General features: G+C 45.0%; 1 protein-coding gene across 7 annotated transcripts in view; it reads right to left on the reverse strand.

The window, feature by feature from the left end:
- The window catches only part of DNAH14 (dynein axonemal heavy chain 14), a 427,754-nt gene that overhangs the window by 350,149 nt on the left and 61,556 nt on the right, over window positions 1–16,049 (reverse strand). For all 7 annotated transcript variants that reach the window (XM_063919003.1, XM_063919002.1, XM_063918999.1 and 4 more), the window contains exons 11-13: window positions 15,708–15,946; window positions 14,057–14,156; window positions 12,407–12,653 (exon numbers count right to left, since the gene is read on the reverse strand). In XM_063919003.1, coding sequence (XP_063775073.1) covers window positions 12,407–12,653; window positions 14,057–14,156; window positions 15,708–15,946 — 586 coding nt within the window. The remainder of the gene's footprint in view (window positions 1–12,406; window positions 12,654–14,056; window positions 14,157–15,707; window positions 15,947–16,049) is intronic.

Genomic DNA, 16,049 nt, shown 5'->3' on the forward strand with positions numbered 1-16,049 from the left:
TGTATCTGCATATAACGGCCATGTATCTGCATATAACGGCCATGTATCTGCATATAACGGCCATGTATCTGTATCTGCATATAACGGCCATGTACTGTATCTGCATATAACGGCCATGTACTGTATCTGCATATAACGGCCATGTATCTGCATATAACGGCCATGTATCTGCATATCTGCATATAACGGCCATGTATCTGCATATTACGGCCACGTACTGTATCTGCATATATCGGCCATGTATCTGCATATAACGGCCATGTATCTGCATATAACGGCCATGTATCTGCATATAACGGCCATGTACTGTATCTGCATATAACGGCCATGTACTGTATCTGCATAAAACGGCCATGTACTGTATCTGCATATAACGTCCATGTATCTTCATATAACGGCCATGTACTGTATCTGCATATAACGGCCATGTACTGTATCTGCATATAACGGCCATGTACTGTATCTGCATATAACGGCCATGTACTGTATCTGCATATAACGGCCATGTATCTGCATATAACGGCCATGTACTGTATCTGCATATAACGGCCATGTACTGTATCTGCATATAACGGCCATGTATCTGCATATAACGGCCATGTACTGTATCGGCATATAACGGCCATGTACTGTATCTGCATATAACGTCCATGTACTGTATCTGCATATAACGACCATGTACTGTATCTGCATATAACAGCCATGTATCTGCATATAACGGCCATGTACTGTATCTGCATATAACGGCCACGTACTGTATCTGCATATAACGGCCATGTACTGTATCTGCATATAACGGCCATGTATCTGCATATAACGGCCATGTATCTGCATATAACGGCCATGTATCTTCATATAACGGCCATGTACTGTATCTGCATATAACGGCCATGTATCTTCATATAGCGGCCATGTATCTGCATATAACGACCATGTATCTTCGTATAACGGCCATGTATCTGCATATAACGGCCATGTACTGTATCTGCATATAACGGCCATGTATCTGTATATAACGGCCATGTATCTGCATATAACGGCCATGTATCTGCATATAACGACCATGTATCTGCATATAACGGCATGTATCTTCATATAACGGCCATGTATCTGCATATAACGGCCATGTATCTGCATATAACGGCCATGTATCTTCGTATAACGGCCATGTATCTGCATATAACGGCCATGTATCTGCATATAACGGCCATGTATCTTCATATAACGGCCATGTATCTGCATATAACGGCCATGTATCTTCATATAACGGCCATGTACTGTATCTGCATATAACGGCCATGTATCTTCATATAGCGGCCATGTATCTGCATATAACGACCATGTATCTTCATATAACGGCCATGTATCTGCATATAACGACCATGTATCTTCATATAACGGCCATGTATCTGCATATAACGGCCATGTACTGTATCTGCATATAACGGCTATGTATCTTCATATAACGGCCATGTATCTGCATATAACGGCCATGTATCTTCATATAACGGCCATGTATCTGCATATAACGGCCATGTATCTGCATATAACGGCCATGTATCTTCATAAACGGCCATGTACTGTATCTGCATATAACGGCCATGTACTGTATCTGCATATAACGGCCATGTACTGTATCTGCATATAACGGCCATGTATCTGCATATAACGGCCATGTATCTGTATCTGCATATAACGGCCATGTACTGTATCTGCATATAACGGCCATGTACTGTATCTGCATATAACGGCCATGTATCTGCATATAACGGCCATGTATCTGCATATCTGCATATAACGGCCATGTATCTGCATATTACGGCCACGTACTGTATCTGCATATATCGGCCATGTATCTGCATATAACGGCCATGTATCTGCATATAACGGCCATGTATCTGCATATAACGGCCATGTACTGTATCTGCATATAACGGCCATGTACTGTATCTGCATAAAACGGCCATGTACTGTATCTGCATATAACGGCCATGTACTGTATCTGCATATAACGGCCATGTACTGTATCTGCATATAACGGCCATGTACTGTATCTGCATATAACGTCCATGTATCTTCATATAACGGCCATGTACTGTATCTGCATATAACGGCCATGTACTGTATCTGCATATAACGGCCATGTACTGTATCTGCATATAACGGCCATGTACTGTATCTGCATATAACGGCCATGTATCTGCATATAACGGCCATGTACTGTATCTGCATATAACGGCCATGTACTGTATCTGCATATAACGGCCATGTATCTGCATATAACGGCCATGTACTGTATCTGCATATAACGGCCATGTACTGTATCTGCATATAACGTCCATGTACTGTATCTGCATATAACGACCATGTACTGTATCTGCATATAACAGCCATGTATCTGCATATAACGGCCATGTACTGTATCTGCATATAACGGCCACGTACTGTATCTGCATATAACGGCCATGTACTGTATCTGCATATAACGGCCATGTATCTGTATCTGCATATAACGGCCATGTATCTGTATCTGCATATAACGGCCATGTACTGTATCTGCATATAACGGCCATGTACTGTATCTTCATATAACGGCCATGTATCTGCATATAACGGCCATGTACTGTATCTGTATATAACGGCCATGTACTGTATCTGCCTATAACAGCCATGTACTGTATCTGTATATAACAGCCATGTACTGTATCTGTATATAACGGCCATGTACTGTATCTGCATATAACGGCCATGTACTGTATCTGCATATAACGGCCATGTACTGTATCTGTATATAACGGCTATGTATCTGCATATAACAGCCATGTATCTGCATATAACGGCCATGTATCTGCATATAACGTCCATGTACTGTATCTGCATATGACGGCCATGTACTGTATCTGCATATAACGGCCATGTATCTGCATATAACGTCCATGTACTGTATCTGCATATAACGGCCATGTATCTGCATATAACGTCCATGTACTGTATCTGTATATAACGGCTATGTATCTGCATATAACGGCCATGTACTGTATCTGCATATAACGGCCATGTACTGTATCTGTATATAACGGCTATGTATCTGCATATAACGGCCATGTACTGTATCTGCATATAACGGCCATGTACTGTATCTGCATATAACGGCCATGTATCTTCATATAACGGCCATGTACTGTATCTGTATATAACGGCTATGTATCTGCATATAACGGCCATGTACTGTATCTGCATATAACGGCCATGTACTGTATCTGCATATAACGGCCATGTATCTTCATATAACGGCCATGTATCTGTATATAACGGCCATGTATCTGCATATAACGTCCATGTACTGTATCTGCATATAACAGCCATGTATCTGTATATAACGGCCATGTACTGTATCTGCATATAACGTCCATGTACTGTATCTTCATATAACGGCCATGTATCTGCATATAACGGCCATGTATCTGCATATAACGGCCATGTACTGTATCTGTATATAACGGCTATGTATCTGCATATAATAGCCATGTATCTGCATATAACGGCTATGTATCTGCATATAACGTCCATGTACTGTATCTGCATATAATGGCCATGTATCTGCATATAACGTCCATGTACTGTATCAGCATATAACGGCCATGTATCTGCATATAACGTCCATGTACTGTATCTGTATATAACGGCTATGTATCTGCATATAACGGCCATGTACTGTATCTGTATATAACGGCCATGTACTGTATCTGCATATAACGGCCATGTACTGTATCTGCATATAACGGCCATGTACTGTATCTGCATATAACGGCCATGTACTGTATCTGTATATAACGGCCATGTACTGTATCTGCATATAACGGCCATGTACTGTATCTGCATATAACGGCCATGTACTTTATCTGCATATAACGGCCATCTGCATATAACGGCCATGTACTGTATCTGCATATAACGGCCATGTATCTGCATATAACGGCCATGTACTGTATCTGCATATATAACGGCCATGTATCTGCATATAACGGCCATGTATCTGTATATAACGGCCATGTATCTGCATATAACGTCCATGTACTGTATCTGCATATAACAGCCATGTATCTGTATATAACGGCCATGTATCTGCATATAACGGCCATGTACTGTATCTGCATATAACGGCCACGTACTGTATCTGCATATAACGGCCATGTACTGTATCTGCATATAACGGCCATGTACTGTATCTGCATATAACGTCCATGTACTGTATCTGCATATAACGTCCATGTACTGTATCTGCATACAACGGCCATGTATCTGCATATAACGGCCATGTATCTGCATATAACGGCCATGTACTGTATCTGCATATAACGGCCATGTATCTGTATATAACGGCCATGTACTGTATCTGCATATAACGGCCATGTACTGTATCTGCATATAACGGCCATGTATCTGTATATAACGGCCATGTACTGTATCTGCATATAACGTCCATGTACTGTATCTGCATATAACGGCCACGTACTGTATCTGCATATAACAGCCATGTATCTGTATATAACGGCCATGTACTGTATCTGCATATAACGGCCATGTACTGTATCTGCATATAACGGCCATGTATCTGCATATAACGGCCATGTACTGTATCTGCATATAACGGCCATGTATCTTCATATAACGGCCATGTATCTTCATATAACGGCCATGTACTGTATCTGCATATAACAGCCATATATCTGCATATAACGGCCATGTATCTGTATATAACGGCCATGTATCTGCATATAACGGCCATGTACTGTATCTGCATATAACGGCCATGTATCTTCATATAACAGCCATGTACTGTATCTGCATATAACGGCCATGTATCTGCATATAACGGCCATGTATCTGCATATAACAGCCATGTACTGTATCTGCATATAACGGCCATGTACTGTATCTGCATATAACAGCCATGTACTGTATCTGCATATAACGGCCATGTATCTGCATATAACGGCCATGTATCTGCATATAACAGCCATGTACTGTATCTGCATATAACGGCCATGTATCTTCATATAACAGCCATGTACTGTATCTGCATATAACAGCCATATATCTGCATATAACAGCCATGTACTGTATCTGCATATAACGGCCATGTACTGTATCTGCATATAACGGCCATGTATCTGCATATAACGGCCATGTACTATATCTGCATATAACGGCCATGTATCTGCATATAACGGCCATGTATCTGCATATAACGGCCATGTACTGTATCTGCATATAACGGCCATGTATCTGCATATAACAGCCATATATCTGCATATAACAGCTCACGCTACACATGTATAGAAACCTGAGAAAGTTTCTTGTGCACTAATCAGGACATCTGGGAACTTGGTGATCCATTTCCTAATGAGCCGGAAAGAGACGCTTCCTGCATCTTCTGGGATAAATGGCGCATTGGAAACGCCAAGCTGTTTGGGGAACGCAAGTCTGATGAAGGATGAGGACACGGGGGCGACATCCATCTATCTCACAACCATAAACCAGACACAGACGTAGAGGCAGATGTTAGATGCTGACCCCAACCCAAAGCGATCAATCCTACGCCTGCTATGACGCCGTGTCCCACTCAGTATAGTGGCAGCTGGATGTGAGTGTATATAGGGGCTAGACCCCGCAGCTGTCAGGTTCTATCATTACCCTTCCTGCATGAGGACATCAGGGGCTGCACCTTGCCTGAACTAAGCTGGAAATGCACAATTACAGGGGACCAGCTTTATACAGTAGATACAGTGCATCCGGAAAGTATTCACAGCGCTTCACTTTTCCACATTTTGTTATGTTACAGCCTTATTCCAAACTGGAATAAATGAATTTTTCCCCCTCAAAATTCTACACACAATACCCCATAATGACAACGTGAAAAACGTTTTTTTGAGATTTTTGCTCATTTATTAAAAATAAAAAACTAAGAAATCACATGTACATAAGTATTCACAGCCTTTGCCATGAAGCTCTAAATTGAGCTCAGGTGCATCCAGTTTCCACTGATCATCCTTGAGATGTTCCTACAGCTTAATTGGAGTCCACCTGTGGTAAATTCAGTTGATTGGACATGATTTGGAAAGGCACACACCTGTCTATATAAGGTCCCACACTTGACAGTGCATGTCTGAGCACAAACCAAGCATGAAGTCAAAGGAATTGTCTGTAGACCTCCGAGACAGGACTGTCTCGAGGCACAAATCTGGGGAAGGGTACAGAAAAATATTGTGTATTGTGTGTAGAATTTTGAAGGAAAAAATTAATTTATTCCAGTTTGGAATAAGGCTGTAATATAATAAAATGTGGAAAAAGTGAAGCGCTGTGAATACTTTCCGGATGCACTGGATATTCTAATAACACGGCGCATCAATTCTACGAACAAAGGATTGCACTGTTATTCTAATAATACATAATAATCCATTCACTGGACACAATCAGAATCATACAAACTTTCTACACCTTTATTTAATGGGGTGTCTAGAGTTCGAGCCCTAGCACTAACCTAATGGCGGTATAACCCTAACCCTATAACATGAACTTTGTGATGTTCACCAATCACAATTCTGATGTAACGCCCTGGCAAGTGTGCGCATATGCAGCTGTTAGGCGGCGTGTCCCTTACGATGACGTAAATTCTGCGCATTTGCTGCTGGTGTGGAGGTGTGCGCTCCTCGCGGGATGAGTATAAGCTGCGTCTGTGCAGAATTACACTATTTACTTACGCTCTTATGTTTTTTAGTAAATGACGCCCATTTTGCTGCCAACTGCGCATCCGCCCCGGAGTAAACAGAAAGGAACGTTTGACGACCTTTCCCAAATCCACTTATAAAATGGGACTTGGAGTATTGACTACAAGTATAGGATATAAGATAATAGGGTGACCTGGTAAAGGGATTGAACGTGTGATCAGGAACAACTGGAATATTTTGAAACAAGACTCAGTCTTGGGACCAGTGCTCCCTGTGAAACCTGTCTTCATCTATAGGAAGGCCCCTGCTCTAAAAAAAACAGCTAGTGAGAAGCAGCGTGGAAACAGGGCCGGCTCTGGGGCTCTGTGCGCCCCGGGCGGAAATAGGGGGCGTGGCTTCGCAAGGGGGCGTGGTCATTTACGCCCCCCCTGTACAAACTACTGTAGCGCTCTGAAATGTGCGGTGCGCGATGACGTCATCGCGCACCGCACAGCAAAGGTCCTCTCCACGAAGGGAAACTAGACGCGTAGCGGGGGGCACAGCAGCAGCGGATCTTGCACTGGTGCGGCGCCCTCCGGATGGTGCCCTGCGTCCTCCGGGAGGCGGCGCCCCGGGCAAAAGTCCTGCTTGCCCGTGGCAAGATCCGCTACTGCGTGGAAACCAATCCAAGACAGAGTATTAGAACTAAGGTTTTCCATCGCTGCGGTGATTGCTTGATGTGTAGAACTGTTAAATCACCCTCTCGAAAGGTAACGGAGTTTAGAGTTAACGGTCATTCTTATCCCATAAAGGAGTTCATAACATACCACTCAAAAAATGTAATATACATTTTATGTAGGAAAGACGACCAGATGTGCTAAGATTAGATGGGCGGAGCATATTTATAACATCAGAAAGGGTTTAGATACCCATAACGTCTCATCACACTTTAAGAAACTTCATGATTCAAAAGAGTGTTCCCTAAAATCTTTTTGTGGGATCCAGGTAATTCTCCCTAAATGGAGAACTAGGGATTTAGAGAGACGGCTGTCACAAACAGAAATGAGGTGGATTCACCGTTTGGGAACCCTTGCGCCTGGGGGACTAAACGGTGAATTCGAACTCAAATGTTTTCTGACTTAGCATGCCTTTTTACCTATCTTGCACACTGCACTTTTTATTATATGCACCTTTGTGAGTTTTTCAGATATAAATATTTCTTGCTTATTTTTTCATTTTTTATGTTTTTTATGATGGACTCATTTATGGGGACATTTAATGTGGATCGGGCTATTGCTAAGCCGTTTTATGGAAATATATTAGAAGATCACAGTTTGCAACAACCGGAGGCAAAGAATTACGACGGTGGAACGCAAACATTACAACTTCCGGTGAGCGGTGAACCGCATTGGATACTTCCGCTTCCGCTTTGGGAACTTGGTGCGCAAGTGCGAGGTCACGGCGGCGCCGAACAACGGTAAATGTTTTCAGCGGTGTGCCTCTCATTAAGAGGGGATAAATGCTGAGGACCCGCTCTTGTTAGCCATGCTTCTGACGAAGGACGAATCTCGTCCGAAACGCGTTAAGCGTGGCTATTGTGATTGGACTCCATCTGCTACCTTGAGGGGCTTTTCTGCGGTGACGTGGTTTTGGGCATCCGGAGCTCACATTTCCACCTATCTTTACCGGTATCCGTTCAGATGGTCGACCATGTTATGGTATCCGTTCAGATGGTCGACCATGTTATGGTCGACAGTCATTAGGTCGACCACTATTGGTCGACATTGACATGGTCGACATGGACACATGGTCGACACATGAAAATGGTCGACACATGAAAGGTCGACACATGAAAAGGTCGACATGAATTTTTTAACTTTTTTTTCATTTGGGGAACTTTTCCATACTTTACGATCCACGTGGACTACGATTGGAACGGTAATCTGTGCCGAGCGAAGGGGTAGTGGAGCGAAGGCACCTTGCCCGAAGCATGGCGAGCGAAGCGAGCCATGCGAGGGGACGAGGTGCACTAATTGGGGTTCCCATTCACTTTACGCAAAAAACGACACCAAAAAAGTTAAAACACCCATGTCGACCTTTTTATGTGTCGACCTTTCATGTGTCGACCATGTGTCCATGTCGACCATGCCAATGTCGACCAATAGTGGTCGACCTAATGACTGTCAACCATAACATGGTCGACCATTCATACCGGAACCATCTTTACCATCTGGCACCCCAGGATTCCCCGACTAAGGACTACAGCTGTTGGTGATATGCTAAAGGAGCTTATTGTTACATGCTGTTTTTAATCTTTGTTTCTGTAAGTGCATTCTGTTAAAAATAAATGTGTCGTTTTTAAGAGATACTGCACCATGATAAGCTTTGTTTAAAGTGTCCCTTGAGCAATTCCCTTATACAAATAGGGAGAGGTGACACATATTTTGCAGGCTCAAGATTGCATACAGCTGCCTATTGACGAGTTCATAGAGGGAGAAAAACTGATGTATGATTTTATACAAGGAAATCTTTGAGGACATCTCCCTCCGTTTATGGTGAATCAGTGTATTCAGTTCACTTTTCACACAGTGGTGTATAAAATATGATACATGGGCCAGTATTTACTAAAAATCCGAGTTTGGCCGATTTGTGTTTTTTTTTTTAAGTCCCAATCCGGGAATTCACTAAGCACAAATCTCGGCAGTGTTTTGACTATTCGTAATGGTTTGAATGACAACGTTCAGAAATACGAATGAATAGACCATCGGTCAAACACGGCTGTTATTTCATAGAAAACGGGAATTCACTATTCATTCGTATTTGGGTGTTAGTCTCTGAGGGCTCAAGTGCGGGTGTATTTTTTTCCGAATCGTTAAAAAAAGCAGAAAAAAAATAGACCTGCTTTTTCCAGTCGAGTTTGGATAACCATGCACGGATCAGTGAGATCTGTGCATGGTTATCTATGGGAAAGGGTGTGTTTAGTGTAAAAACAGAAAAAAAAATTGCGAGGGGTCCCCCCTCCTAAGCACAACCAGCCTCGGGCTCTTTGAGCCGGTCCTGGTTGACAAAATATGGGGGGGAAAATGACAGGGGTTCCCCCATATTTCATCAACCAGCACCGGGCTCTGCGCCTGGTCCTGGTTCCAAAAATACGGGGGACAAAAAGCGTAGGGGTCCCCCGTATTTTTAAAACCAGCACCGGGCTCCACTAGCCAGGTACATAATGCCACAGCCGGGGGACACTTTTATAGTGGTCCCTGCGGCCCTGGCATTACATATCCAACTAGTCACCCCTGGCCGGGGTACCCTGGAGGAGTGAGAACCCCTTAAATCAAGGGGTCCCCCCCTCCAGCCACCCAAGGGCCAGGGGTGAAGCCCGAGGCTGTCCCCCCCATCCAAGGGCGGCGGATGGGGGGCTGATAGCCTTGTTTACAAAATGTGAATATTGTTTTTAGTAGCAGTACTACAAGTCCCAGCAAGCCTCCCCCGCAAGCTGGTACTTGGAGAACCACAAGTACCAGCATGCGGTTGCAAACCAGGGCTGCTGGTACCTGTAGTACTACTACTAAAAAAATACCCCCCAAAAAACAGGACACACACACCGTGAAAGTATAAGTTTATTACATACATGCACACCTCCAAACATACATACTTACATATGTTCCCACGAGGCTCGGTCCTCTGCTCCCTGAAGAATCCTTGGGGTACCTGTGAAAAAAGTTATACTCACATAATCCAGTGTAGATTCTGTCCTTTGTATAATCCACGTACTTGGCAAAACAAAAAAACGGAAACCCGACCACGCACTGAAAGGGGTCCCATGTTTACACATGGGACCCCTTTCCCCGACTGCCAGGACCCCCCCTGACTCCTGTCAAAGAGGGTCCCTTCAGCCAATCAGGGAGCGCCACGTCATGGCACTCTCCTGATTGGCTGTGTGCTCCTCTAGTGTCTGTGAGGCAGCACACGGCAGAGATACAATGTAGCGCCTATGCGCTCCATTGTATCCAATGGTGGGAACTTTGCAGTCAGCGGTGAGGTTACTTTCGGTCAACCGCTGACCGCAAAGTTCCCACCATTGGATACAATGGAGCGCATAAGCGCTACATTGTATCTCTGCCGTGTGCTGCCTCACAGACACTACAGGAGCACACAGCCAATCAGGAGAGTGCCACGACGTGGCGCTCCCTGATTGGCTGAAGGGACCCTCTTTGACAGGAGTCAGGGGGGGTCCTGGCAGTCGGGGAAAGGGGTCCCATGTGTAAACATGGGACCCCTTTCAGTGCGTGGTCGGGTTTCCGTTTTTTTGTTTTGCCAAGTACGTGGATTATACAAAGGACAGAATCTACACTGGATTATGTGAGTATAATTTTTTTCACAGGTACCCCAAGGATTCTTCAGGGAGCAGAGGACCGAGCCTCGTGGGAACATAGGTAAGTATGTATGTTTGAGGTGTGCATGTATGTAATAAACTTATACTTTCACGGTGTGTGTGTCCTGTTTTTTTGGGGGTATTTTTTTAGTAGTAGTACTACAGGTACCAGCGGCCCTGGTTTGCTACCGCATGCTGGTACTTGTGGTTCTCCAAGTACCAGCTTGCGGGGGAGGCTTGCTGGGACTTGTAGTACTGCTACTAAAAACAATATTCACATTTTGTAAACAAGGCTATCAGCCCCCCATCCGCCGCCCTTGGATGGGGGGGACAGCCTCGGGCTTCACCCCTGGCCCTTGGGTGGCTGGAGGGGGGGACCCCTTGATTTAAGGGGTTCCCACTCCTCCAGGGTACCCCGGCCAGGGGTGACTAGTTGGGTATGTAATGCCAGGGCCGCAGGGACCACTATAAAAGTGTCGCCCGGCTGTGGCATTATGTACTTGGCTAGTGGAGCCCGGTGCTGGTTTTAAAAATACGGGGGACCCCTACGCTTTTTGTCCCCCGTATTTTTGGAACCAGGCGCAGAGCCGGGTGCTGGTTGATGAAATATGGGGGAACCCCTGTCATTTTTCCCCCCATATTTTGTCAACCAGGACCGGCTCAAAGAGCCCGAGGCTGGTTGTGCTTAGGAGGGGGGACCCCACGCAATTTTTTTCAGATTTTTTAAAACTTTAAAAACCTTTTTAAGGTACACAATGAAGCACTGCACGGATCTCACAGATCCGGCCGGGATTCCTTGTGTTTTGTCAGCCAGTGTTTTACTCATCACTCCCGTAAAACACTGCCTGATATTACGAATCACATCGACATCGGAAAATACGAATTGGGAAAAGTCAGCAGCTTAGTGAATGACCGTATCAGGATTCAAAAAGTTGCAGTAAAATGCACCCGATACCATTCGAGATCAAACACCCTTCAAAATGGCCAAAACACGAATCTTTGTAAATATACCCCATGGTTTCTGAATAGCGCTACTATTGATGCACATTTCTTTGTCACATTGTCTTTCTAATGTGTAATTGGATGCACATTTTTGTACATTTTTTAGCAGCTTTTTAGTTTTATTGCGCACTGTCTTCTGGAGTTTTTTCTTTGTTCCAAACTAGGAAATGTAGTTAGAATTGCGCGTCTGTGTTATTATATCCCCGATACCGTGCGCCTGTCACCTACTCACCATTTCCCAGGCTCACGCTGTATGTTTAAGAATGCGCCCTATGTATTCACTATTAGCCTGTGGCAGGATTAGCATGATAATAGCGTTTACCAGAGAGATCCGTCGTTTCTTGCTGAAAGGTGACTTCTTTCTTGGCACCAGACTTTGGCTTTCCAGAGGCACTTGGAGGGAGATGTGCGTCCTTGTCACTTTTCCGAGTTAGAATGCCAGCAGCTGACGTAGTTTGTGTGGCGATGTGCTGCCCTACATTTACCACAGACTGCAGAACCAAGCTCACTGCAAACACTGGCACTACGCTCTGCTTTCCATCTCTGTTCCGTCTGATGTTGCTCCCCTCCTAAAGCCAACAGGACGATGAGCGCACTGAGAAACACTTACATTCATCTTCAACTCATTACAATAAACATAGCTAACATCATATATTCTTGTAAGTACAATTCAATGGGGGTCGATTCAATTCGGCAACTTATGAATAGCGCCGGGAATTAGCTCCCGACGCTATTCAATTCAGCTCCAGTTAAGTCGGCGATGGCCCGTTCTCGCCGACTAAACAGGTTGAATTGTCAGGAGAACGGGCATTCTCCGACTTAACTCCCCGGCGCGAGGCTGATTCCCGACAGAATCAGCCTCGCGCCGGCCGCGAGGCAGCACTTTTATCGGGTTTCTTCTCTTATCCCCCGGGGATGAGAGAAGAATTCCCGACAATTGCGGGTAACTAGCAGCTGAATTGAAGAGCGTCGGGAGCTAATTCCCGGCGCTATTCATAAGTTGCCGAATTGAATCCACCCCAATGAGTGCACTCAGTCTACATTCATCTTACTTGTCATCTTATTGGAAAAAGACCCTGGCGGTGGCCATTTTGTTTTACTGTACAGTTCCCCAGGTAATAACACCCTGGTCAAAAACAAGAACATCTTCTGAAGTGAAGGACACTTTGGGGCCTTTGCACAGCAGCGCCCACATTAACGAGCGGATCTAAATTCAGCCATCTTTGCAGATGGACCGCCACACGTACGCTTGGTGGCATAGACATCGCCATTATAAGTGTTTATTTGCCCCAATGCTGGGCTAGGTTGAGAAGAACCATCTGAAAACAGGTGTATTTACACTTACGCTCAACTCTGCATAGCGCGCAATTCTGTCAACATGTCATCACTGAACTTTGCTTACATAAGGACACCCCGTTACAGTCTAGTTACACATGTTCAGTCTGAAGGTGAAATGTGTCCAGTTTCTCCACTGCCAAAACTTGGTTCTGGAGCGTACGCAGGGACAGAACGCGATATATACGCTTCGCAAATGGCTTCGCGTTCATCTCTGCATCAGGCCCCTTGGTGTTTGGAAATGGCTGAGTCAAACTCTTGACCTGGAACTACATGAAATATTGTGGCACGATCGGAAGCGATCAGCTCGCGCAAACCCACCCCGATTATATCTACCAGGTAATACGTGTGAATTGATGTGTCGGATTATTCACCACATACGGGAAACATCTGGATAAAGGGAATTGCGCTCCAGGAGATGTCGCTGGTTACCAGGCACTGAGCGGCTCGCCTGCTTCTACGGCAGGACAGTGAATGTAACGCCAAGCACTCAAAAAATCTCAAAAAGTTATTACAGTATGTTTTTTATTTAAGCAGATGATGTTTATTTTGTTAATTATGAGTTAGATAAAGCTCAGACCCTCAGATGTAGATAATATTGTATCAGGAGAGACGCGTTATTTTACTGTATACTCACCTTAACGGCGCCAATCCCGGGCGCAGGTGTGTTTGGCACATTATCAGATGCCCCTCGTTCATTCATTAAATAAGAATCCAGATTCGGCTTCTCTTCCTCACTGTAAGAACAATAAGTCACTGTTATAAAGTGACATATAAAACCGCATCCCCCATAGTGACATGATGTGCTGTTTGCCAGATGTAATTATACAAAACACATCATGACACTTCCTCCCTATACACCTGGCAAGTAATTATACATAGAGGAGGATCCTTATGTCACATGTAAACGAGTGAGGGGCTGATCAGAGGGGGACGCTAATAGCACCGCTATGCGTCTTTGTATACAGCGGCTGTGTGAACAAATGCAGAAGCAGCAGGGGGCGCCTTGTGTATAAAGTGCCCTCTGCTGACTTCTGTGATCCGCTGGCTTCATCCGAAGACGCAGCAGTGGATATACATTGTGACCATCTGTCACCTGATGGCCAGCAAAACTACGTTGCCAGGGACCTGCGTCTGAGGACGCAGCCACCGACTTCGTCACGCCCCCATAATGGAGGTGAAATACTGTGAGGAACACTCCCTGTCGCCTCACCGAATGCCTGCAGCAAGTCAATCACGCTGCGTCGTTCAGGGCACTGCAGACCGGGGTCGCAGTACCATCACTGAACATGCGCACTGCGGCCCCAAAGCATGCACAATTCTGCAAAGCATTTGCAGCCAAATCAAGACTGCGTGTGGCCCGGGAATCAGGCCCTTACTCTATTATTTGCTAACTTCTAGTATAATAATATAACATTTCTCCTAATGGACCCCCGCAGCCTCCAACCGAAGTCCAGGTGTCTGTAATAATCTAAGCTTATGTCATTGTTTTGCTGGTTGTCAGACGACTAGTGATAGTTATATACAGGAGAGGCAGAGCAACGCCGCACAGACTGAACCCAGCCTACCTTGGAGATAACACATTGGGGTGGCGAGATGTTGAGAATTCAAGAACACTGACTTAGATACTATGATAGATGGAAGTATCAGCAAGTCTAGAGCTATAGGGGGTCATTCCGAGTTGATCGCTCGCTGCCGATTTTCGCAGCGCAGCGATCAGGTGAAAAAATGACATTTATGTGCGTGCGTATGGCCCACAATGCGCACGCGCGACGTATGGGTACAAAGCTCTTTGTGGTTGTGCTCAGGTTCTAGCGAAGTTTTCCTTCGCACTGATGGCCGCAAGAAGATTGACAGGAAGGGGGCGTTTCTGGGTGTCAGCTGACCGTTTTCAGGGAGTGTTTGCAAAAACGCAGGCGTGTCTGAAAAAAACGCAGGCGTGGCTGGGCGTTCGCTGGGCGGGTGTATGACGTCAAATCCGGACACGAATAGGCTGAAGTGATCGCAAGCGCTGAGTAGGTTCAGAGCTACTCTGACACTGCACAAAATGTTTTTGCAGAGCTCAGCTGCACATGCGTTCGCACTTCTGCTAAGATAAAATACACTCCCCAGTGGGCAGCGGCATAGCGTTTGCTAAAAACTGCTAGCGAGCGATCAACTCGGAATGACCCCCATAGGTGGTAATTGATGCTGGTGGCTGTGGTAGGGTTCTGTTACAGATTGAAGTCGTTTCTAGGGAATACTGTACTGAATGTATATAGTGGGGTAAGGTACATTTGCTTTTTTACCTCAATGTGTAGTTTTTTTTCTCCTCTGCTGACGTCACGTCGCTGGAAGCCTCAAAAAATCGGAGAAGCATCTGGGCGGAGTTAGTGACGACAGAGCGCAGGGCCTCCTGGAAGATGCTGTCCAGCAGGCTCAGGAATCTCCTGAACCGATCCTGCAGGTTCCTCCACTCAGAGATCTCTATGTAGCTTGGTTTAGTATCTGATAAGAACAGATGTTTGAACCCCGTGGTCTCTGCCACCTGTCGTGGAAACCGATAATTGTGTTACTGAATTGTATAAACAGATATAATGCATGCGCTCACCATACCCTGTATGGGAGGCAAGCTTCTGGGCACACTATTA

This window comes from Pseudophryne corroboree, chromosome 4 (genome assembly GCF_028390025.1).
Source record: "Pseudophryne corroboree isolate aPseCor3 chromosome 4, aPseCor3.hap2, whole genome shotgun sequence".
In the NCBI taxonomy this organism is placed as follows: Eukaryota; Metazoa; Chordata; class Amphibia; order Anura; family Myobatrachidae; genus Pseudophryne; species Pseudophryne corroboree.